Consider the following 25,158-nt stretch of genomic DNA (forward strand, 5'->3'; position numbering starts at 1 on the left):
ACCTTTAACTCATTTAATAAACTCATCTTTAATCTCTGGTAATTTTCCTGATAAATTGAAGATAGCAAAAGTAATCCCAATCTTTAAAAAGGGTGAAGTTAATGATCCCTCATGCTACCGCCCGATTTCACTGCTTCCAGTATTCTCTAAAGTGTATGAAAGGGTGGTTTATACTCAACTAGTTAGTTATTTGGTTGAGTGTGAATTATTTGACAAAGAGCAACATGGGTTTCAGGCAGGGAAATCTACAATAACAGCTGGGATTGAATTTATTAATTCTATAATAGACTCAGTAGATAAAGGTGAGAAAATTGTAGGAATCTTTCTAGATCTTAGTAGGGCTTTTGACAGCGTGTCACACGAAGAATTGTTAAAAACCTTATCAACATTAGGTATTCATGGTAAAGAGTTAAATTGGTTTGAGTCATACTTGAAAAATCGACAACAATACGTTGAAATTGAAAATGCAGTGTCCAATATACATGATCAATATGTTTACATCAGAAAATTTAGCTCAGAAAAGTTAATTATCCCACATGGTGTCCCTCAGGGATCTATTCTGGGCCCATTATTATTTTTGTGCTACATACGAGGCTTACCACGATTGATCCCTAAGAACAGTACTATTTGCTTGTATGCAGACGATTCTAATGTAACAGTGTCGGGAAAATCAAAGGAAAGATTAGAGGAATCATCTTTTATTTCACTCTCAATAGTCAAAGAATTTTTTGACAGCAAAAATCTTTTAATAAACTCAAATAAAACAAACTTCATCTCATTCTGTACTAAGCAAAATCGAAGTAATATAGAGCCAACTATTTTATTAAGTGAAATGCCACTAAAACAAGTAGAGCATACCACATTTTTAGGCCTCAAAATTGACCAAAACCTTAGTTGGGATAAACACATAGACCATGTAATAAACAAAACCTCTTCTGGGTTATATGCATTAAGACAAATGTCTAAAATATGCAACTTAAACACTTTAAAAACAATATATTATGCTATGGTTCATTCACACTTGGCTTACGGTATAAGTGTGTATGGTTCTACAACAAAGAGTAATCTAGACAGGTTACTTCTTCAACAAAAAAGGGCAATTAGGATAATATATAACTTAAAAAGAGATGAATCAGTCAAGCATCTTTTTGTAGAAACAGCGATACCAACAGTCATTGGACTGTATATATTGGAAACTGTTAGCTATACAAAAAAATTTGCAAATCCCTCTCAAATTCCCAGTAGACATGATCATGATACTCGAGTACACAGGCAAGTGGAACGGCATAATTTAGAGTTCTACAAAAAAAAACCACGTTCATAGGGACAAAACTATTATATCACCTTCCCAGAAGCTTTTTACTGGAGCAAAATAATGAGAAATTTAGGAAAAAATTAAAGGAGTCTTTGATTAAATTAGCTCCCTACTCCTTGGAAGAATTTTGGGAAGCAGATTTAGAATAAGAATTCACTTAATAATTATATTTAATTATTATCAGTTGCATTAGTTTATAAAGTGTAAATTTAGAATAGATTTTTACTGTAAATACTTTGATTGATCACATATTTAGTTGTTCTTTATGTATTCTTAGTGTAAATCTTCTTTTTTTAGTTCTAGAATAACTTATTTCTTTAAATGCTACAATAGTTCTTGTTTTTTGTTGCATTATTGTTAGCATGTTGTAACAGGGACAACTAATTTAGATTTTATTTTTAACTTTAAAGATATTTTTTGTAATTAACACATCAATCTAAGCATTTTAAGCAATAATAGTCTTTTTTACTACCAATGATGGTCCATATTGTAATTTGTTTTTTGACCATTTAATAATTGTATTTTAATTATAAAAATTCTGACACTATTCAATGTATCATATGTACATTATTAATGAATAAAGGATGTTTTGAATTTGAATTTGAATTACTTCATTCGCTTTATGCTTATATCTTGTGGCTATTTTTCATACTTCTGTCAGTTTGATATATTTACAGCAATGTTGTGAACTTGTTGAATGTACGCTTTTAGATGATTTCTTAGCTGGAGTTGAGAAAAGTTCTGTTCACTTGTGACAAGAAGCTGAGGAAAATTCTAATTTCATGTAGTCTCAGGAACCTTTTCTCTGCTTCCGAAGTGACAGGACATTTATGATGGATAAGGTTTGGGGTAGCATCCACCTCCTGTTGAGATCCTACGTTACATCCACCGTCGGTTACTATGTCTCAGTCATGTCACCTTGGAAGAAGGGGAAGCTATCTCTGTTCCAGACAAAGTCAGAGGGGGTAGGGGGCAGTACACCCTTTTAACCCTCTCCCGCTCGCATTGTTTCCAGGCGCTCACCGTGCTTCTAACCTCAATTAATTCGCTCTGCCGGTCGCACTCTGTCAAAATACGCTGTGCCTCAACTTACACACGTTCTGTCATTGTAATTAACTATAATTATATATATTAATTATTTTACTATATATTAGATCAATGAAGTTGATTGTACGAGACCAGGGAGGGGGCACACGGACAGCTGGGAGCCGGTGGCGCGGGGTTGTTGCGCAGTTACTTGGTGAAGGTCATTGTCTGGCTTGCCGTCACTGCCATTGCCACTGTGATCACTCCGAACTATATCCTCAATGCAACGAGGCTATTTCACAAGGCTCTGGTACATCAATACACTCACTTGAATCGTCGCAATCACTACTAATAACGAGATCGATTTCACTGTCACGAAGTGTACAACTACAACCCGCCATTGTTTCCGCACAACTAATATAAATAGCAAAATAATGGAATAAATCTACTGTAAAAGTAAAGTAAATGGTCTCCTGATAGCAAAAAACCCGTAGTAGTACAAAATATTGCTACTCGAGAGCAGCACTTATCGGCTCTAGAGGGTAAAGCATTGCGTGCCGATCTGTGCCGTTTAAGCTGCAGTGGCTATGTAGTGGCCGTGCCGATTCATGCCTTGTGAGCGGGAGAGGGTTAAGGCTTGCGAAAATCTTTAATACTAAGGAAACCTCACCCACTTCAATAGTTTTCCTCTACATTAAACTAGACCTATCGGTAAACCCTTTTACGTCATTATCTTGAAATTAGTGGCTAGTGATGTCCTGTATCCATGAGATTCCACAGATGTACGTGACACATCGGTTTTGCTGTACCCAGTGTAAGTTCAACTGGAAGGTTTAAGCCAGCTAGAATTCAGCCTTTCTGAGGTTTGAGACAAGTTATGCACCTTACCAACTGACTGCTGTCGTCTGTTGTAAGACCCATTTTATTTTATCTACGTAGACAAGCATGAGATAATGTGGTTTACAGCCAAAACCTTCCCTTTAACACATTTACTGCGGGAACATATGTTAAAGGAACTCCAAAAACTGACGAATAAAAATTCGTAAACACTGTAAGTGTTCAGAAGGTCAGAATATGGACTGATTTTGAAGTTGAAGTGGTCTTTATGTAGAAACTGGATGTTTTAAGTTTGTTAACCACTGGCGTGTAAGCCGCATCATCTAACAATTCCTGTCATGTTCCACTATTTACATATTTACAATCGCCAATATCACAGCAAAACTTACAAGTTGTAATGGTATGTTTGGAAACGCTTCTCAACACACATACCAGAACAGGTCTCATAGTAGTACGTTGTATTTACCTTTTTTACATCAGCTGGGACACTACAGTCTTGCTGCCAAATTACTGTGGAATAGGTTTTGTGTGCTAGGAGCCTAGAGGACAAACTACAGCTATTATAAAAATTGTCCATATAGACCGAGTGCCAGTTACCTAATATTTACTTTAACAAATGAAGGGTCCACGAGAAAAAGGGGGATAGTCCATATTTACAAATTTTTCAGGAACAGCTGTTTTAGCTTAAAATCTATTATATGATTTAGCATACATCTACGAATTTAGTTTTACCAATATTATAAGATTCTATAACATATTTATATTACATGTCCAATAAAAAATAATGTTGAAAAATATCATTTCAAAATTAGGCTATAAAGTTACGGCTCAGTTTCAGTTTTACAAGGAAAGAAGGGGGAGGGTCACAGGATACTCATTTTAATGAAACTGCATTGTTTAGTAAAAAGTTCAATTAAACTTTATTTAGCCTTACGTAAAATATGCAATAGTATAAAATTGGTTGTTAAGTTCTTTTCTTTAAACCATCATTTCTTGTTTCCATGTTTTGGAGCCTTTTTTCTGTTTTCTTCTTCTGGCTCTTTTTTGTTTCTCCTGGTTCCATTTTAGGGATATTGCTGTAGAAAACATTGGCTTCTTCACCAAAAAATATTTTTAGAGCTTGAAGGTCACAGTACTTGTCATAGGTTACTGGTAACGGCCCTAAAAAGAAAAGTTTTTATTGATTTTTGTAATTTCCTAAAATTTGGTAGTGTATAGTAATGTATTAACGTAGTTTAATACAAAAAATAGCTGTGTTCATTACCTTGGTAAACAGGATCTGGCAGTAGAAATTCTCCCTGAGGTAGCAAGTCTTCTTCTCGAGTTACTGATCCTGTATTATTCACGACATTGCCATCCCAGTGTCCATTGAATTTTGATCGATACCGCATTAGGCGAAGATGTTTTCTTTCTACGACGAATTCTTAGATTGGCCTTGATTTGAAAGGGCATTTCTTTGAATAAAGCTGCTCAAGTGCTCAGTCCACCTGCATACTAAACTCTTGTCGACCTCAATGACAACAAAGGGTGATGGTTTTGCTCTTGAGCTGATAAACTCACTAAACCAGTCGTTTGGAAGTTCAATCCACTTATTTTGGTTAACATTTGCCATATTTTGATTGCACTTGAGGTATGAGTGTCCTCTAATAGGAAAGACCATATTGACTTTGACGAGTCTTTTGACATGATGCACCAAGTAATGAGCCATACGGAAGATTGTCCAGTTTTTATTCTGACCAGCACACAAGTAAAAAAATATCCATTTCTGTCACTGCAGGTTCAAGTTTGCACATTACGAAATCAAATAAAAAGGAAGCCACTTCAACTGCTTCTTTTCCCTCTACGGTTTCATCGCATCCATAAAAACAGGAATCACCTGAGGAAAGCACATGGATGTTAGGTTAAACATGATGACTGTTAGTTGGCGTTTATAATAAACATCACTCATGGTTATATTGGGCGTCGGAAGGTTTTTCTGGAAATCCATCCCAATTGACTCACGCTCTTTTGATTTCTGACTAGCTAACCTTGAGCTACGTTTACGCACATAGAACGTATTAGCCTTTAGTAGATGAATTTTGCTTTCATTGGAGAGTTTCTTGAGTTTCTACTCAGCCTCTAACTTATGTTGGCTGCCATCAGGAAACATTTTTAGGCCACTTTCCAATGCTCATGACCTAAAACAATTATAGTAGGGGTCTAACAGACGTATTCAAAACTAGGAGCTACTAGAGCTGTTCTGTTAGTTCTGCTCCATTCCGCCACATTGTAGCGCTCCACTTGTCAGGCCTAGTCTTATTGTGTAAACACTGAAAATAAAACACTTTATATGTTTCCAAAACAAACACTTAAAAATCGTGTTTACATTTTACAAGTTACCTATAACCCCAAAACTAAAACCAACATAACCCTATGTGAATACAGACTCGAAAAAACTATACGGGAAGGGTCCCAATTGCCTTCAACAGATAGCTAAGCAGCAACCAGGCTTAAAGCTTAAACCCCTTCAGTCCTGGCTATATTTCAGGTACCATATTTAGATACATGCAAGAAATACTGGGATGTTTTTGCCATATCACAAGTTTTTATATTTTTAGAGAAATCAAGTCACTTTTTATCATCTATCAAACAAATGTCATGGAAAATTTCAAAACAAGTTTTACCATACAACAAAATATAAATCAATTGTGAAAGAAAGTGTATTAGCTTTGCACTCTCTAAAATCTCTAATAAGAAAAATATGTCGTTTAAGTTGAAACGACATGTTAGAACTACTATGTTCTATATCTATTTTTTATTCCATGCACAAACGTGGCAATTTCACCCCTCTTAGATGTGAAGGTATAGCAAATTGTTCATTATTTTAAACTGGTCCAGATTGGCACACTGTTGACAAGTTTAAACAGTTTTAGTTTTATAAGAAGTCTAGCTCAAAAAATAACTCAAACACTACTTCATTACAAAATGAATTTTTTAGTTTACTATGATACCACATATTTAATTCAAAACTATATGTCCATTATTTACAAGGAAAAAATAAAAAAATCATTAATAATTGTGTTCACTGTTACAAGTCGGGTAACTTCAATTTTTCAAATTTTTGTACATTTTTTATTTTGTTACTATAATTTGACTTATTTTTATGAACTTAAATAATTAATTAACTGAGGAATTAAATGAAAATATGAGATATACAAACAGGCCATTGTAACTGATAGTAAACCAAATTACTTGTGAGCTTTGTTATTAAAGCCGCAGACTACTGAAATACGAAACAAAGACGTACAAACGATACATCAATCGAAATCCAGACTATCGAACATCACAACATTCAAACACTAGGCATTTTGGTAAAAAAGCAACCTGTATGTTAGGTAAAACTGAGAGTCCTTAATATAAGGACGTTTTAGCAAAATTACTGACATCCATATGTGCGGACATTGTTACTAAAGTTAAAAACAGTTTCTACAGTTCTCCATTTATTGGATTGGCTCCATGGTAAAAGTTCAGGGTCTATGAAGTGTACCCGAACATAACCAGATATGCACATCAGGACGACAACCCTATTGCAGATAGGGAATGAATGATAAAAACCATCCCAGACCAATTTGTACATGATGAAGCACCTAAGAGAGATGGCTGGCAGGCTATAGCTGACTAATAAGATAAATGTGTCTGTAATGTTCTCCTGGTGAGGTTGATAATGACACAATAATGTATAGATCTTGCCAATTGGTCATTATTTTGTACATCTATTCCAAAGTTCTTGTCTACTCTTAATCACCACCTAGCCATTATTTTGTACATCTAGTCCCAAGATCTCCTTTCTGTATTACAACATTCAAACCAGTTTCATTGTGTTTGACTGAAGGAATTGAAGTTGCTAAAGAACTCAATATATGTTAGGCAATCCCAGTCTGTATTTATAGAGAGTGTAGCTCAGATAGTCATGGAATAAAGAAGTTTACAATATGACAACTGTATTTTTCATACTGCCATACTTATTAACACGAGAATATTAATATAGTTCGTTATCAGTCTGTTTGCCTTTACATATACCTTAAACGAATCTGTATTTCAAAGGAAGAAGCTTCTAATACGTTCACATTCAGTAAGCCACTACTTTAATGAAGACTTTAAAGAACAAATACTCCCAAACAAATTAAGTAACCAATCAAGTCTTTGTTATAAATTGGTCTAAATTATTTTTATATTTAGGAAGGCATGTTGAATTCTGTTGAAGTTTCTAAAAGGGAAACATGTAATGAAAAAATAAAAACTGCCTAACTCATCTCTACCTCAGAGTTAGCAGGTGCAACCAATATACAGTGTATATGTACTAGAAATTTTGGATAAAGCCATATGTACTAGAAATGTCGGATAAAGCCCTTTGGCAGGCTGCTCAGCCAGAATTAACAAACACCAATGATAAAATTCATTTCCTATGCTCTATATTTAGATCTGAAATATTTTAAGCACAATTTATTTTAATCAAATATGGCTGGCTCTCTCTCATTCACACACACACACACACACACACGCACGCACGCACGCATGCACACGCACACACACACACAATATGTAGCTTCAATTGTATTCACATAATAATAACAAATGTGTTTTTATGCATCTTTTTTCAAATTTTTATTATATAAAAGCTTAGGGCAGTCACATTTTTGTAAATTAAATCAAAGGTCTTCTAAATAAAAATAAACGTTAGTTAGAATAAAAATTACATTTCCACGTGGTTAATTGTGGTTAATCAAGAGTTTCAAAATCTTGATTCAAACACATAACTGAATTTATGATTTTTAGGACTAAATAAAAACAGAATCAGGAGGATATTACTCAAATCAGTCTACTTTTTATTTTTTACAATTACATGTTCTGTAAATAAAAAATCCCAAAACCCATTTTCTTTAATCGGATTCCACCAGTTAATGAACTTCCAAAATAATTCAGAAATCGTTTATGCCAATTTTGAAGAATCAAACCATTAGAAAATTCTATTAGATTATTGGAGCAAGTAGAAATTGTTTAAGGGAATCAAGTGTTAAAATGTTTTATCATTTCAGATATTTTGGACAATTTGAGTCATTTACATAGTTTTAGTTGCAAAAAGTGTAGTAATATTAAAAAGTATAATTATTTATTTAAGGAGTTTTGAATATGCTACATAGTCCAAGATTAAAAGATTTACGGGAGTCCACATTCATCAATTGGGTAGACTTTTCTGTGATGTTTGTACTGAATAAATTTGTTATTTTCAGAAGTAATGATGACACTGACAGATGAGCAGAAAGGTTATCAATATGAGTCACTCAGTTTATCAGTCAGTCAGTTGATATTAAGTGAGGTTATTCAATGAGATAGCAGTTTATTACTCTGCTTTTACTAGCACATAACTGATATTTTTACATAATCTGTTTAATATTGCATTAGTTTCATATAGTAAACTTCCTACCACTGCCATTATTAATTTTTCATATTAATCATCTTAATTCAAAGTTATTTTGATTTAAAGAGACGTTCTATATAAATGTCCCACAAGAATTTCAATTGTGTTTTATAAATCTGTACATAAATGTGTTCCAATAAATAACACCTGATTAAGTCAAATAAAGGAAAGTTATTAATAGTATATATTTAATGTTCTTATTACAAAGCTGATATCTCAGCTTCAACTATGAATACACCTTGTATTTTGCTATAATTTACAAAACAATACCTGATTTTCCAAGCTTTTTTGTCGCTGTCTTATTTTGGTTGAAATTTTAACCATTTACATTTCACTAGACATTACAAACTGGAATAAATTTATCAATAGTTACTATATCTGTAATTTTGGATGATTATTTTATTACATGAAGTATTATAAGACTAATTATAAATGAAATAAGATTCTTGAACACATTCTATTTCAACATTATTTTGGTTTTTAAACAACATCTCCTGTAAATATTCTACAATGACCGTATTGTCACAGTAGTGTGTAAGTAGCACCATGTGGGGTGTTAAAACTTGTCTCCAGCTACAGCCATAGAACTTTGGTTATAATGGTCAGTAACATTCCATGGTTATTGTTGGCTTCATAAATAATACTTTCACTATCTACAGGCCTGTAGCTGCAACCTCAGAGACTTGTCAAAATGTTCTAACATTCAATGTGAACTGGTTGCTTAGGCAGTACTCCAGTGTTTTCTTATGAACAGTCAGTGTTATTATCATTTTAATATCAATAACCAATCAACAGTGAAATGTAGCAGTGAGTGTAACTGCTCTGAGTTGACAATTGTGTATGGCTAGGGCTGGAGGCCTAGGGTTTGAGAAAGTATTTTAAAGGCAACAGCAATATCAGAAGAATCAGATGGCTGATGTACTTTTCTAGATGCTAAAGAAGTAACAGCTATCGTCAGATAAGTTTGCTTTCCATTATTTTAAACATTTTAATGAGTGGTACAGATACAATATTACTGAATTAATTAGCAGAAAATCAATAGTGTCAAACACACATTTAGCTTTAGCTACCTAGTGATACTTTTATTGGAGATAGTGAACAAATGCCATACGGATACAATGTTCCTACAATGTGGTCCTTACAATCAATGTGGTACTTACAATGTGGTCCTTTCACCACTTGTTTTTTAGATTGTCCTATTTTTAATACTGTTACACATGCATTACGAAATCTTTCTGACATTTAAGAGTGATAAGATTGAATATAAGGAGGGTTAAAAATATAAGCATAAATGACAAATTTAGATTTTCACTATGACTTTATTTTGTTACTTCATTAATTAAAGTTTTAATTTGAGTTTGAGATATGTTTTAGGGATCCACAGTTTGCTTCAAGACTAAAGTCAACTAAAGTAAGGGGGGTAATTTGTTTAACCCTTTGAGTAGTACAGGAAACTGCTTCAAATAGTAATGATGTTCCAGAACGTCAAATGAAAAACAAGCCAAAAGGAGTAGTGACGTTCCAGAACGTCATTTATTGTTTGTTACAAAATTGATTTTTTTCTTTTGTTTTTGTTTTATTTGCATCCATTTAGAACCATATAGTTATTTAAAACTAATTTTAAACCAAACCATAGTTGGTAGTGTAATTTTTGAGGCATAATAATCGGCAAATAAGACATTATTATCAACCATCTTATTTCTGACAGCGCGCCATTTTGCCTGCACCCTCACTACTCCTGAAGGTCAAGCAAGGAAAGCTCAAAAGCGGTGTTATGTATGCTACAACACAACCACCCGTGAAAAGAAGAGGAAGGATACTACATTTCACTGCCCAGACTGCAATGTAGCATTGTGTATTTACCCTTGTTTTAAGGAATTTCACACACAAAAAATTGTAAATTTTTTTAAAATATGTTTAATGTATTTTTTTTTACTCCTGGGTTGTATTTTCATATTTCAGCTGTTACTCCTGTGGAACAGAACCTAGTGACGTTCCAAGACGTCATTACTCCTCAAAGGGTTAAAACATGATGTGTTGTACTGAAGTACATGTAATACAATTTTAACATACACATAACACAATAAATTAAATTAATCTAATTTTAACAATATATGTACTTAAAACATAAATTCTGAGGGTTAAAAAACTTATAGAGCCTTCCTTCTGGCTTTGTTGTGTCAAATGTATCAATGCTTGTTGCAATTGAATCAATCACATCATTGTATTGGATGTTCTGTGTTAGCATTCCTTCAGCGTTAAACAAGGTCAGAGATGTCAGACGATCATGGTTAGTTGACATTCTCAAGTAATTGTTGTAGGAGTACTGGTGTAATTTTCAAAACTATATCAATACTTTGGCATAAATCTACCAAATTGAACTGGCCGAGACTTTTACTAATGTAAAGTAGGGTCATAGTATGTTTCTTCTTGTCTGTGCTTTGCAACAAAGATGCTTTGATATGGAGATATTCTTTAATTAAAGCTGGATCAATGTGCTCAAAATACACACTTAACAAATCATGTGCTTGTACTGTTATTTCTGGAGCTTCCTAAAACCTTTTATAAAGAAGAATGTACTTCTCCCTTCATCTTTTCAATTCCAAATGCAAGGAATTTTACATTAAAAATACTTACACATATATTGTCAGAACCTGTAAAACACACTGTATTTGTTGGATCACCAAATTCCCCAGGTTTTGTGATTTTCCTCTTCCGTTTTTGATCAATCCTATATCCTTGTCCACAGATTGGTTTTGCCTCTTTTTCTGTGTGGTTATATTTGTCAACTCTGAAATAAAACACAAAGACACTCATGACAATTTATTTGTTTTCCAACTCAGAAGTTTTACATTATAGCTTTACATTGTTCTTATTGAACTTTTCTAAAATTATGTTCCATAAAATTACTATTAATGTTGTCTCAAGGGGACTTAATTGATCTTCTTCGGTCTTAGCTTCATTTCTCTTTGAGGGTTTTCCATTTGTATTCAGTGCAACTAATAAATTAGTAATAATAACTGTGTGCATAATAAAATGTAGAATACTGTGAGGGCCAGTAGTGAAGAGCAGCAACTCTCGTACTGAATGCACCCTAGTAGTGATGCAATGCTAATCAGACTATTCAATCGAAATCAACAGTGAATTAACAATTTTATTAGACTAAATCAGTTACATATCTCCTTAGATAGCCTATAAATGTTGACAACATAATTATATTTTCAATATTCCTTACTTCTAATTAAAATTTGGTACAGTTTGCATTCATAGGAAATTTACTTTAAAATTCCGTTCTACTGACCATGATGTCCTCATAGAAGACGTGTGCCTCTAGGCCTGGACCTAGTGGTAAATCCAGGCCTGGGTATTTCCCTCTATGGTACTATAATCATCATAGATAATAGGAACCAAGGTGTTTTTTAGTTTACTGAAAAAAGCCTGGACAAAATATTGGTAACACAGAAAAAAATTCAAATTATGTTGAAACTGAAATTGAATGACAGTGTAAAGGATACATTCAATGTGAATTTTAAGACCACACAACAATCAATCAGAGAAACCCAAATGAACACACTACTTCACCATTTTGACGTACCTACGCTACGTGTTAAAATAACTTAAAAGTACCAAAAATGGATTCACTTGGAAACGAGAAGTTTAGGTAAATATAATTAATGCTGAGTATAAAATTTATGAAATGTTTAATAACACATTAATATTATGACAGCTTACAAAATATTTAATGGAAAATGGGTAAAAACCTATTTTATAAAATATATTTTAAGACACACATATATATATTGTAGTTAAAAATGGAATTCTCTTCATGCAAAAATAAAAAACCAAATATTGGTAAACTAATTAAATTAAATTAAATACATTTTCGTATGTCTTAGCATACTTCTTCAGACGTAACATTGTATAAATATTTACAAAACTGAATTATTAAACTAACTAGAAATAAACAAGAACCAAAAAACGGTAATTGAATAATAAACAGTGAAAAAATACCTCACAACTGATGTTTCATCAGAAATACCAAAGAGTAAAAATACAAATGTTTAGAAATTAACGAATGTTCAAATCTAAAGGAAATTTTTATTTTAATATAAGTTGGTGAGCAGTTAAATATTCGCTCCTTTAATATTTAATGAAAGTATAGTGTTGTTTCTATGTTCAGGATGATAAATATACAACATATGCTTCATCATGAACTTGGTTATTATGAAGTGTTTACACATTTTACTGATTTTAAGTAATTTGTTGTAGTATCGTACATTAAATTATATATATATATATATATATATATATATATATATATATTACTTTATATCATGGATATTTCAATACATTATTTATTATTTCAATTGGCTATAAACGATTATTAATTAATTATGTGGAATAAGTTACAATTGTTGATTCTTTTTCATCTTCTTTTGCACCTACTAGACTATTGATATATTCAAGCAATTTTTAATTTGTTTCTGAGTTATTTATAGTTTTAACAGTAACAATTCCATTATTTTGGTTTTAAATTAAATTAATGCTACAGGTAGCTGCCTAAATAAATGAATTATAACAGAATATAATATAATTAATTGTTTTCTTGAAGAATTCTTATATGAGTCAAAACAATGTTATAGTTTCAACATGTTAACATCCCTAGTCTTGTTTACTGGCCAGAATCCTCCACTCTAGATGTATGTGATGGCAAACCTCTCAAAGATAATGTTATCCTGTTGATAAGAATATGTATAAATCAATAACCACCTGACTTTTCTATTTTACTTGAGCACCGTCGCTTCACACAGGTGCTAAAATGTATTTTTTACTTTCAGTTGTAAGTTTCACTTTGTTTACACCATCGGTTTTCGGCTACTATCCAGAAAGATACCACTCAGTTCCAAATTATGTAACAACCCCTAATTACACGGACTATATCTTGCCAACCGATTTGCACCCTACTAGTTACAATCTTAAAATACAACCGAAATTGCCTGAATATGCATTTTCTGGTGAAATCGAAATTCAATTTGTTGTGAAAACCTCTACAGATAAAATTGTTATCCATGCAAATCCAGATTACATCACAGTAAAGAGCATCTCTGTAAGCTCAGTATCTCAAGATCTTGTTGTTGTTACAACTCAGACAAACTTAACATATGAGTTTTTAACTATAAACCTAAATAGCCCAATGACTGTCGATAGCACAGTCACTGTCAATATCATCTATGATGGGATCCTCGGGAAGAACATGCTTGGCTTCTACATGACGTCCTACAACTCATCCACAGGCATGCAGTAAGTCACTTAGTCAGTTTAAACAGATTGTTATGAAAATACTTCTATTACAAATGTAGATTGGTTCAAAACATATTTTAAGTTTAATAATGGTGGCACATGTACAATGAATTAGTGTTAGTTGGTTTCCAACATCTTTTTTCTTTTTCAACTGCTGAAATTCTCTCTTTGTTATCTAGTCCCAAAAGTGTACAAATCCTTGAAAAATTGATTTTAATTGAATATATTGTGTTATATGTAAATAATTTGTATCACACTAAAGCTATAGGCTGTATGAATTTTTTAAAATTTTATAATCAGTAAGTTAGAAAATATAAGTAGCATTTATGGACGAATTCAATATTTTCTAAACGGCCTGTGACCTAAGTCATTATTTAATGAAAAAAGCACATTGCTATAAATAAATATAATAAAATTCATCTCACAAATTGATTTGTCAACTGAGTGTGCAGATAATAATAGTTTGAAATTCTTGAATATCAATAATGAAAGAAAAAAGAACTAACAAAAATAAACTAAATACAGAATTGTATTGTGTTCTATATTTATGATGAAACCAATTTCACAAGTGTTCTAGTAAGTAAAGTGAAGTTTTATAGTAAAGACTACATATGTTGCATTGCAGTATGCAATTAATTACAACAAAATTTGACAGAATATTACTGCTGTTGAGACTAAAGAAATTATCCTCCCAAAATTAACTATAGGAAATTATAATCTTGTCAAGAAAATACAATATTTTACCTATTTGTTATTTTACATCCAAATTTGCATTTAACATGTTTGCTGCAGCAAACACTTATTGATGTGACAGTGAGTGCAGTGAACGGCAATTGACAGTTTATGTGGGAAATATATCCCAACAGGTTTAATCATCATCATAATTTTGTCTGGGACAATAACGAACGTTATCCATGCTTGATTAGAATTTGGGATTTGAGTGTGCCTGTATATATTTTTATAACTTAAAAATATTTTAATTTATAGCTCAATGAACAAATATGTAAGTATTATACATAAATATAACATTGGATTGTTATTTTTAATACAACATACCTGAAGAATACCAATTGGTGTTTCCCTAATAATCGCAATATTATTGTGTACTAATAACACCAAGTTGGCATCATATTATTTTTTTTTCATGTAGGAATTTCATTAAATTTAACAAGTACACTGATTTCAACAGTTTTAAGCAAAATTATTCCACAATTTCAAATCAAGTTTCATATCCTACATTTACCTATTATTGTAAATATAACAGCGTCAAAAATTGTTGCATGAAAAAAGTAAATTTGTACAACCATAGACACAATAACTATTATATAACAAGGGTAAACTCCACTTAAAACTATACAAAATTCAGATAGCTCTTAATCCTTAATGGGAAATACTATCAATAAATTAATAAGTTATCAGCTACTTGTAAAAAGTTAGAGTTTGGTATCTATGTTGAATTCATATTTAATCAACATTTATTATTAATGTTACTGCCACTTAAAATTCAGACAGACCTATGACAAATGTGGCATTGATATAATTTCACCTGTGACTTCTGACTTGTCAATAAAACACTGTTTCAAAGTTACATGGATGACCTTTAAGATAATTTGTTCGTCTTACATTTGAAACTGTTGTAAACATAAAAGACATTTCATAACCATTTAAAACTAGGACACCATCATGAATATGCAACAAGAAACAAAAAAACAAGTTGTGCTTAGAAAAACATAATTTATAATTTTATTGCAAAAAACCTTCATACATGGGTGCAAAATGTTATAATAATCTGCCTTCTAGAATTCAATCAGAGCCACATTTAAATAAATTTAAAGTCCTTCCGAAGCAGCATCTAATAAAAAGAGCCCTTTATAGCCTGGAAGAGTTTTTTGAGCCATGTATAATACTTACTTAACTTTCTTAAACTTAATTAGTCACATTTAATATAGTTACATTAGCAAAAAATAAACAACTTTGATATTTTGATACACTTAACATATAAATAAATAAGACAATGTTAACTAAATAAAAGCTAACCAACAGTTTAAAAATGCATTATCTACAGTTAATACATTATTACCATAGTTTAAGACTACTTTTATATTAGATAACTGACACTATATTTTGTATTATACTATAAATCTGTACATTATGTGGCACAATAGTTTTGACTCTATTCTATGTACAATACCTGTACTGTCATAAGACAGTAAAGAAGTTTAAACTAAACTAAACTTATTTAGTTAGTGAATAAAGAAGTTTTTAATTTTAATTTGAAAACATTAAGAAATTGTTGGTTAACATTTATCATGTAAAATGTATAAATTATCACTTGTCTATAGTACGTAAATTTTGATATCTTAGAACCACTCCCCTCACTCCCTTTAATTGTGAAAAGTATTTTTTGGGAAACTTGCTGGAATATGTGTTACACATGTAGAGAACGTATCAAATGTAATTTTTTTAACTTGTAGAGTAAAACCCTGTATGTCAATAAAAGATGAAAAGGGGTACTTTTTAAGCTATCAGTAGCACCTCTGCCATTTCCTCAGAGGTATGATCAGCCCACATGAAGTGGAAAATCTAAAATATAAATACATACCAAGTTCCGTACGTTTTGATCTTATGGAAATCATTCCTTGCTCATAAGTTATAACTTCCTTCCAGAGTATGTGAACAATTAAATGTAGCCATTTAATTTTTTATATCTAAATACAAATAAAAAGACACCATATTATTTTTAGTTAACAGTTCACATAAAAGCTCCCAAAAAGTACTTTTCAAATAATTAAAGTATAACAATTCCTTTACAAGTAATTTTACATTTCTGACCCTCTCCCTTTTTGTAATATGTACACAATTGTATGTATGAAATGCTACTTGTATTACTATATATATATATATATATATATATATATATATATATATATATATATATATATATATATTCAGTTCTCAACATTTTAATTCCACTGTTCAAATATGGTGTATGGTAACTTGCATGCTACTGAGTTTCCACCACTTCACATTTTCACTGTGATTGTACTTACTATGAGCAGGGCCGCATTTACAAATTCGGCGCCCCTAGGCCTACAGACCAAAGAGCGCCCCCCCCCCCCCCCCAGAGGACTCTGATTACACTGACGTAGAAATCCAGTAAATTTCTTAATTACGTAATTTTGATGAAAGATAATTACAATAGTATATATATATATATATATATATATATATATATATAATATATATAATATATAGTATATATACATATATAGGAGTGTTTTGAATAAATAAAAGCAATGAACCAATGAATGAGTCAACGTCGCACCCCGGACCTAGTTGACCTTGGCCACCCGCCCCGCCGAGCGCCAACACCACCCGCCGCCGCAACTTTTTTCTTTTGTGTACTTTAAAATTTATGCGCCCCCTAAAATTTTGCGCCCTAGGCCTGGGCCTAGTGGGCCTATAGGGAAATGCGGCACTGACTATGAGAATGCTCAGCAGCGTTCATTCATTTTAATATGTATAAAAAACTTTCCAATGTTTTCATCCACTGTTTATAAACTCTTATATACACAAACAGTATCATCAGTCTTTTTAGGACTTACATTGCAGTTTTAGAAAAAAGATTTTGACATTAAGAACAAAAAAAAAAAAAAAAATACAGTGCAATTATGAAATTGGATTATACTTCTAATAATGAACCCACCTGATGCAATTATTGTTTTATCTGTTTTTCAATAGTGCTTTTTAATTAAAAAAATTTAAAACACAATGTATATAATTCTTTCTATAATCAATGTTTATAGAGCTGGCAGAAGTCATTGACACAAGTTTTACTTTGGTATTTATCCACTTTAAATTAAAAATAAGTTTCATCTCATTGAACATTTTGTAACATAATAATTTTTTAAATAAAATCATACTAATTTTTAAAGCCAACCTTTTAAATCATCATTATTATTTATTGAATTCAATGTGATTATAGTGTGAGTTAAAGGTTAAAGATAAATGGATACTCTCTGTTTAGTTTTTTATGGATAAAGATGGAGGGATGGAACTCAAGGCACATTTCTAGGAAATAGAAGTGAACTTTTTAGTCACTGGTACAACATTGCCCATTTCGCCAAAATGAGATTTGCGGGGACATCTCTAAATTTTTAAATGTCACAAACCATTAAGTGACACCTCATTTGAAATATCTTGATAAAAGAAGAGCAGTGGAAACTAGAGATTTCTGTCTGAACCTAGTGCAAAATGGCAGCTCATTGGAATTAATTCAGTTAAAAGCATGGATGGATCCTACTCAACCTTCAATGGACAAAGATAGAAAAAATGAAACTCGCTCTAGGACTCCCCTCTAGGAAACAAAAACAAACCATTTCCCCAAAATGGGTTTTTGGGGGACACTTTAAAATTTTTAATTGTAAAGTTATAGTAGGACTAGTAATTACAATTATGTTAAGCAATAAAACGGCAAAAACTTACTAACCTGTGATTTTTTTTATCTGATGTCCAAACTGCTGTCCCAGGAAAGTTGGACAATGTCCAAGCCTGTTGTAGAAACTTGAAACTGTATGGATTCACGCAAGATTTTGTTAATTTCTGCTACTATTCTGTCCCTAAGGTCATTAATGCACTGGGGTTTTGTTTAATAGACGTTGTTTTTAATGTGATCCCATAAAAATGGAGATAGGTCTGGTGATCTTGGTGGCCACTAGATACTTCCTCTTCTGCCTATCCAGTGATTTGGAAAACATAGTGTTTAAATATTCGTGGACATGCAGGCCATAGTGTGCAGGTGCTTCATCCTGCTGGAACCAAACTTCATTACAGTTGTTGGTTGCTACTTGGATAGCTGGATAAACCTGATTTCCTGGTATACATAGGCATTAAGGTTTCTATCAATAAACAAAACCCAACAAACTGATCTCTCACAATGCCAAGCCAAACGGTTAATTTTCACCGGGGCTGGGTATATTGCTCTCTCATCCAATGAGGGTTAACATCAGCCCAATAACGAGCATTATGTTTGTTAACATTACCGTTTAACGTGAAAGTTGCTTCATCTAAGAAAGCAATGTTGTTTAATTTAATTGTATTATTATCAATGTTCTGCATCATTATTTCACAAAATTCTACTCAATGATCAAAATCGTCCTCACTTAGCTCATGAACTAAACAAATTTTGTACGCTTTATAACCACTTTCATGTAAAACTTTACAAACTGATGTTTGAGATATACCTAATATTTGAAAACATTTCTTGTTGAGGCATGAAGATCTTCTACAACAGACTGTAAAACGTGATTGACAATGCTTGATTCGTAGCGTGTTTTAGTCGTCCAGGTTTGGGGTGGTCTTCACTGCCTGTTTCCTGGAAATGTTGGATTGTTTTTTGAACTCCTGATTTAGATACAGAGTTTAAATTGGGATAAGTGTCATTAAATATTTTCCTCACTTCATTATAAGATCTAACCCAGTCTTTGTAGCCTCGCATCATCAGGATCATAAAATGCTCTTGTTCACTTAAACACTCCATTTCAATGTTAAGTATCACAAAAACCTGTCTTAACTTTTTTAATTCCAACCAGAAACTGAACATGATACTGGACTTCATCAAAACCGATAAGGGAGACCTGCCCTGCAGGAGGTAATAACTGTAAAACAGGTTTGAGTTTGTAAGGAAAGTGGTTGTCTATTGAAGTTATTTACCTTCTGAATGTGGATGTTCATGTTTTGCCTCATTTAATTTTTAATCAATTTCAATGAGCTGCCATTTTGTACTGGGTTGAGATAGAAAGCTCTAGTTCCCATTGTTCTTCTTCTTTTATCAAGGCCTTTCAAATAAAGTGTCACTTAATGAGTCTTTACATTAAAAATATTTGAGCCCCCCCAAATACCATTTTGGGGAGATGGGCAAAGTTGTAAAAGTGACTAAAAAGTTCACTTCCATTTCTTAGTAAGGTGTCCCAAGTTCTATCCCTTCATCTTTATCCATCAAAAAATAAATAACGTGTGTCCATACTTTTAACTCACACTGTATATATACTTGAAGATGCAACTGGTTTCCATTCACTGCACTAATAAACTAATATTCATTACGGTACCAAATGGATGATGTTTTACCTTATTTACGACAAACGCTTTCTCACCACTCTGTAACCCAAGGATGCGTGCACCATCAGCAATCAAAAACGCATTTGTCGTAAATAAGGTAAAAGTTGTTTATCCATTCAGTACCATAATGGAATATATTTTATAAGCTCTCTCTCTCTCTCTCTCTCTCTCTCTCTCTCTCTCTCTCTCTCTCTCTCTATATATATATATATATATATATATATATATATATATATATATATATATATATATATATATATATATATAAAACATTTGTCTTACTGCATTAGAGCTGGAAATTCATATCCTCACACAGGGTCTTTGTTAGGAATGGTAAGTTGTACTCTAGTAGTTCCGAAAACAGAATAGGTCAATGGGAGAAGTCACAATTTTGTCTTGCTACAAAATGGCTGGATTTTCGTGGTCTTCAGGTATCTTTAATTTTATAGCGAGATGTACAGTGTCATTGGGATAAATCCTATTTGCACAACGCATTTTGTTTCGCTGGAATGTTTTGACCTACCACAGAAATATTATTCATCACTCTTACATAAGGTAGTATTTTTCATTGTATCTTTGAGGTCAAGGGTGGTAATTGGGAGGAATATCCATTCCCTCACCTCCAGGTATCATAGGTATTATATTAAAACAAGTCTCAACCTAATTTATGTGGTATGCATAATTTTGAATATTATGGTATGGTAACTGCCATCTAAGTTTTCCAGTTCACACAGTGTTGAAGCATTTTGTACACAATTAACCAATGTTTGCACATGGTATTAACCAGAAAATTTAGATGTTAATTATGACACCTGTTGTGTATGTTTAAGAATTAAAATGACAGTATCTTTATGACAGATTTGGTTTTTGAAAGTTTTAGTTACGTAAGTTTCCCATTAACATTTTACTATTGATAGGTATTAGATTCTTTAATCTCTAAAAATCATTTTGATCTTTTTTGGTGTATGATATCAAAATTGAGGAACAAGAAGAAGGGATTATTTGGTGCTATATTTCCACTGTACATTTTCTGTAGAAATTGTTATCTCTAAGTCAGGAATACCCGTGTTATCAGTAAATGTATGTATCATAGTACAAACTAACTAGCTCAAGTTTATATACATGATTCTTTGCAATAACAATTTTGATAAATACAATCTTCTGATATAAATAAAGTAGAAGATAAAATTGTTTTTGAAATTATTTAGCCAGTGTTATTTAACAGTGTGTGTATTCTGGACAAAATTAACATAGCTCTTAGTTTTCTTCCAAAAATTTATTGAATAACTTAAAACATTGATTATTCATACACAGGGTGCACCTAAAATTTTCAGATATTTTTTTAATACGATCATGAAATAAATACACCAGAAACTGGCATGTTAGCAAATTAACTGTGGATAAAAAATTTCCTTGGCACCGAAAAAAATGGGAGATACATTTTGATTTAATAAGAGTTTTAACATCATGTGTTACAAAACTAGAATACTGTATTTCAAGAATTGGAATCTATTATAAGCCATAAGGTTAAACACGCACAAAAATTGTTTTAAATGTAGTAATGTTTCTGCATGCTCCTATGCAGAGTGAACATTAGTCAGCTGTTGGCCGCACATCTATGACTCCCCTTTTAACATGGGGTGTAAGATTAAAACTGCGTTATCAATAGGAATTCTCCTCAAATCCATAAATTTTTCACCATAGAAACTTATATTATAGTGTCTCAATGCTAATAAATTTAAAAAAAATGTGATAATATTTTAATAATAATTGCTTTAGTTATGTTCAGTATAGATTTTCCCATAAGAAACAATTGGTTCCAATTCTCAAAACGTAGTGTTCTGTTTTTGTAACAAAAGTTATAGCAAATGTTTGTAGCCCTATTATTTTTCAAATAATTCATTGTCAATAACAAACTGTAAAGAAAGAGTTTTAACCTATCTGGCATTGACGTAATAATCTGTGAACTGATACACCTAGTGGAGGTGATGGCAACAGGTTGTAGGGTAGAGCTTGAAGGTAGCAGACATTGTCTTATCAACCCAATTAACTTATAATTGAGCTTGACCTTGATGATAAGACTTCCTGAAAACTTTATATGATATTTAAACTATGGTTTCAGCAATTAAGATTCCTGCAGCCAAGTCAATTAAAATTATTAGCGTTTAGTTAACTGAGTAAACTATAATAGTTCATTACATAATTTAAATAAGTATGAGACTACCTTACACTTCATAGTTATTAGTAATATTTTTATGGTGTTAAGAAAAAAATGGCTGCAAAAGAATAATTAAACTGAGGGGGATTTTTTGAGTTATTAAATGGGAAGGATTGTAGAGGCTCAGAAAATATATAAGGGATGCTTGGAACTTAAGATGGCAGTTTTACTTTCAGACTTCAACTAAAAAATGAAGCAATGGGATTCATGGGGTTTATTATTAAATTAATTTGTATAAAGATTTGGGCACGTATGTGGATGTATGTGTGTAAGCATACCAATGTAAAATTTAAATCACAATGTAAGTACAAGGAATACAATAGGATGCCGGACATTTGCCATCGAAATTCCATTCTTTCCAACAAAGAATAAAGAACACATTGCTATTACATATAAAAAGTTATAAAACAGTTGTTCAACATTACTTAGTTGTACATCTATAAATTATTAGTCCTAGAATAAATGAGTACCAACAAGAACAAACTGTCAACTGTCAAGACAGTAAAACTGGACTTGGTTAACAAGTGTTATGTCTGTAATGAACAAACAAATATAACAGTATAATTTAAATTACAACTTTATTCTAGGTGCATTGTTAATATTATCTTATAGTAATATTTGCCATTCATTTTACAAAGTTAATAAACTACTATGTTTTTAGCAATAAATTTTAAAAAATTGTATTCCAAACAATAGAATATTTTATTTCATTTTAAATTATTTTTCAAATCCAAAAGTACTTTAGTGGTTTAGAAGTTTGTGAGTATATGTGATAAACGTTTTGGTAACGCCAAAAAAGACTGTAAAATTTGGTGTTAAGACTTACATAAAACGATTAACATATTTCATTGGATATGAAAACAAAGTATGTTTCCTTGTTTTATAATATATAAATGAATGAATGAATCTCATAAATATGTTTGAGAAAGTAGACGAATACTGGCAAACTTATACAAAGTAGTACTCAACATTGTTCAAACACCTACAATTGATACAGTGAATAAACACATTGATTGTACGATGAAAATAAGCATAAGTAACACAGACTAGAATGTTGTAGCTTTCCACTTACTGATTCATAAACATTCATTAACTGGAAATTATTGGCTTATGACGCAATCTGGATTTAGCAGGGCAAAACTGTTGTATCTTTAATTAGAATACATTATAATTAAAGTTATATCTTAAAATCAAGAGTATAGACGTTCCAATAAAAAATATTGAAATCAGGAACTTAAATCCATAAATTTAAATATTCTAGTTATATTTTTTTCTGGAAACATCAACAAAACTGAAATAGTAACATTATTTATAATATAAAATATTTTGAATTTTAAACATATTCATCAATCTTTTTCAACTTGTAGTCAGTAGAAGCTTGTGGAAATTTTCTGACTGAGTCCTGGCTTCTAAATTTATTTTATTTGAAGATAAATTTTTGTCTAAAGTGTTATTTTATTAACAGTTTTATAAGTCTGAATTAATCCTACTACAATGGAAAGGTTAGGTTGGTGTAATTATGTACACACATCCTAAGAAAGAACCTGGAAAAGCTTTTGGCTTTAAGAGCCGGCTGTACTGGCAATCATCTTTATTGTAATACGATAAAAACAATGTTAAACCTCATCTACATTTACAACTTTATTTTTAGTGATAGAATTATATGCGATGTCTCATTTTAAATATATAATTGATATGCATCAAAACGTGTTTGAGCTTTTTAATATATTATTCAGAAAAAAGTCAAAGTTTGTTCTACTTTAACGTTTAATAAGTACCAAAAGATAATCTAAGAACTCCTAATATAAGGCTAGATAAATATTATAAAAGTCATAAATACCAGCAGTTAAAACTATATAATAAGCTTCCTCTTTTTGTTAGAGCTTTACCTTTCATACAATTTAAATCAAACATCTCAGAATGGCTTAAGCTTAAGGAATTTTACAGTGTTAAGGAGTATATGAAATATATATCCTTATATATATATATATATAAGGATACTCCATAATTTATTGTATTTATTTTAAATTTTAGATTTTAACTCCATGTCTCTGTGTTTTTATGTTTTATTTATTTGAGTAGATTTAAGTATTTATTATAATAGATATGACTGGAAACTAGTATATATTTATACTATATTACTAGAATTAAGCTGAAAAATAATGTTATTTTGACGAAGCCTATTGTAATCTTTGGAGTACTTAATTAATGGGCAATAAAACTTCTGATTTCTGTACATATTTAAAAAAATTATACTCTTTACAAACAACTAAAAAGCGTTTGGATGTATATTGATTATATCATTAAAATGGGACATCTTCCATAACACTAAGAAATATAGGTAAAAAAGGGTAAAATTGCATGAGGTTTAACATTGCAAGGAAACTCAAAGTTGTCTCACTACAGCTGCCTCTTAAGAAGGTTTAATATGTTATAACTAGGAATTGGAGTTGATGTCAGGCACAATCCTGTCTAAACATGACACCATAAGTGACCAGTATAACACATTTCACAATCAGCAGCGTCTTCACATATTGTACCACTCAGGTCTGCGTGGTAAAAACTTTGTAGATGATCATCATCCATGGAAATTAGTACTCCTTTTCACACAAAAAGTATGTCACCCAAACAGAGAGTTTGAATTTGTTTTGACATGCAATTGATATAACAAATATCTGTTCTCACTTTGTTTCCACAATGGACCACTTTCTAATCCAGAATCTGTGATAAACAAGTGTAATTGACACAGTTGCTTGAATATTTATGTAGACTTAATATATTAGTTGATTGCTTATTATTATCCTTTTCCTAAAAGGCATTGCGTTATTTAATTGTAAATATGTTATAATGGGGAATTTAGAATTGTTATGACACAATTTAGGGCTA

General features: G+C 31.6%; 2 protein-coding genes across 3 annotated transcripts in view; one reads left to right on the top strand and one right to left on the bottom strand.

Annotated features, from left to right (window-relative positions):
* Positions 1-3,994: 3,994 nt before the first annotated feature.
* Positions 3,995-5,246, bottom strand: LOC124368497. The gene is made up of 2 exons (XM_046825744.1): positions 4,443-5,246; positions 3,995-4,339 (listed from the first exon to the last, which is right to left on the bottom strand). The coding sequence occupies exons 1-2, from the start codon at positions 4,567-4,569 to the stop codon at positions 4,143-4,145; spliced, it is 324 nt and encodes a 107-aa protein (XP_046681700.1). The 5' UTR covers positions 4,570-5,246; the 3' UTR covers positions 3,995-4,142.
* Positions 5,247-13,409: 8,163 nt separating this feature from the next.
* The window catches only part of LOC124368909 (aminopeptidase N-like), a 68,256-nt gene continuing 56,507 nt past the window's right edge, over positions 13,410-25,158 (top strand). For both annotated transcript variants that reach the window (XM_046826438.1, XM_046826437.1), the window contains exon 1: positions 13,410-13,937. In XM_046826438.1, the coding sequence (XP_046682394.1) occupies positions 13,456-13,937 (482 nt within the window). In that variant the 5' untranslated portion in view covers positions 13,410-13,455. The remainder of the gene's footprint in view (positions 13,938-25,158) is intronic.

The sequence above is a fragment of the Homalodisca vitripennis genome, chromosome X, assembly GCF_021130785.1.
Source record: "Homalodisca vitripennis isolate AUS2020 chromosome X, UT_GWSS_2.1, whole genome shotgun sequence".
Lineage (NCBI taxonomy): Eukaryota > Metazoa > Arthropoda > Insecta > Hemiptera > Cicadellidae > Homalodisca > Homalodisca vitripennis.

Excerpts from the sequence above, each read along its gene's own strand:
- LOC124368497 (XM_046825744.1), bottom strand. The coding sequence starts at position 4,569 with ATGCGGTATCGATCAAAATTCAATGGACACTGGGATGGCAATGTCGTG. Across the intron at positions 4,340-4,442 it reads GCCAGATCCTGTTTACCAAG|GGCCGTTACCAGTAACCTAT; the intron begins GTAATGAACACA and ends TTTTCTTTTTAG.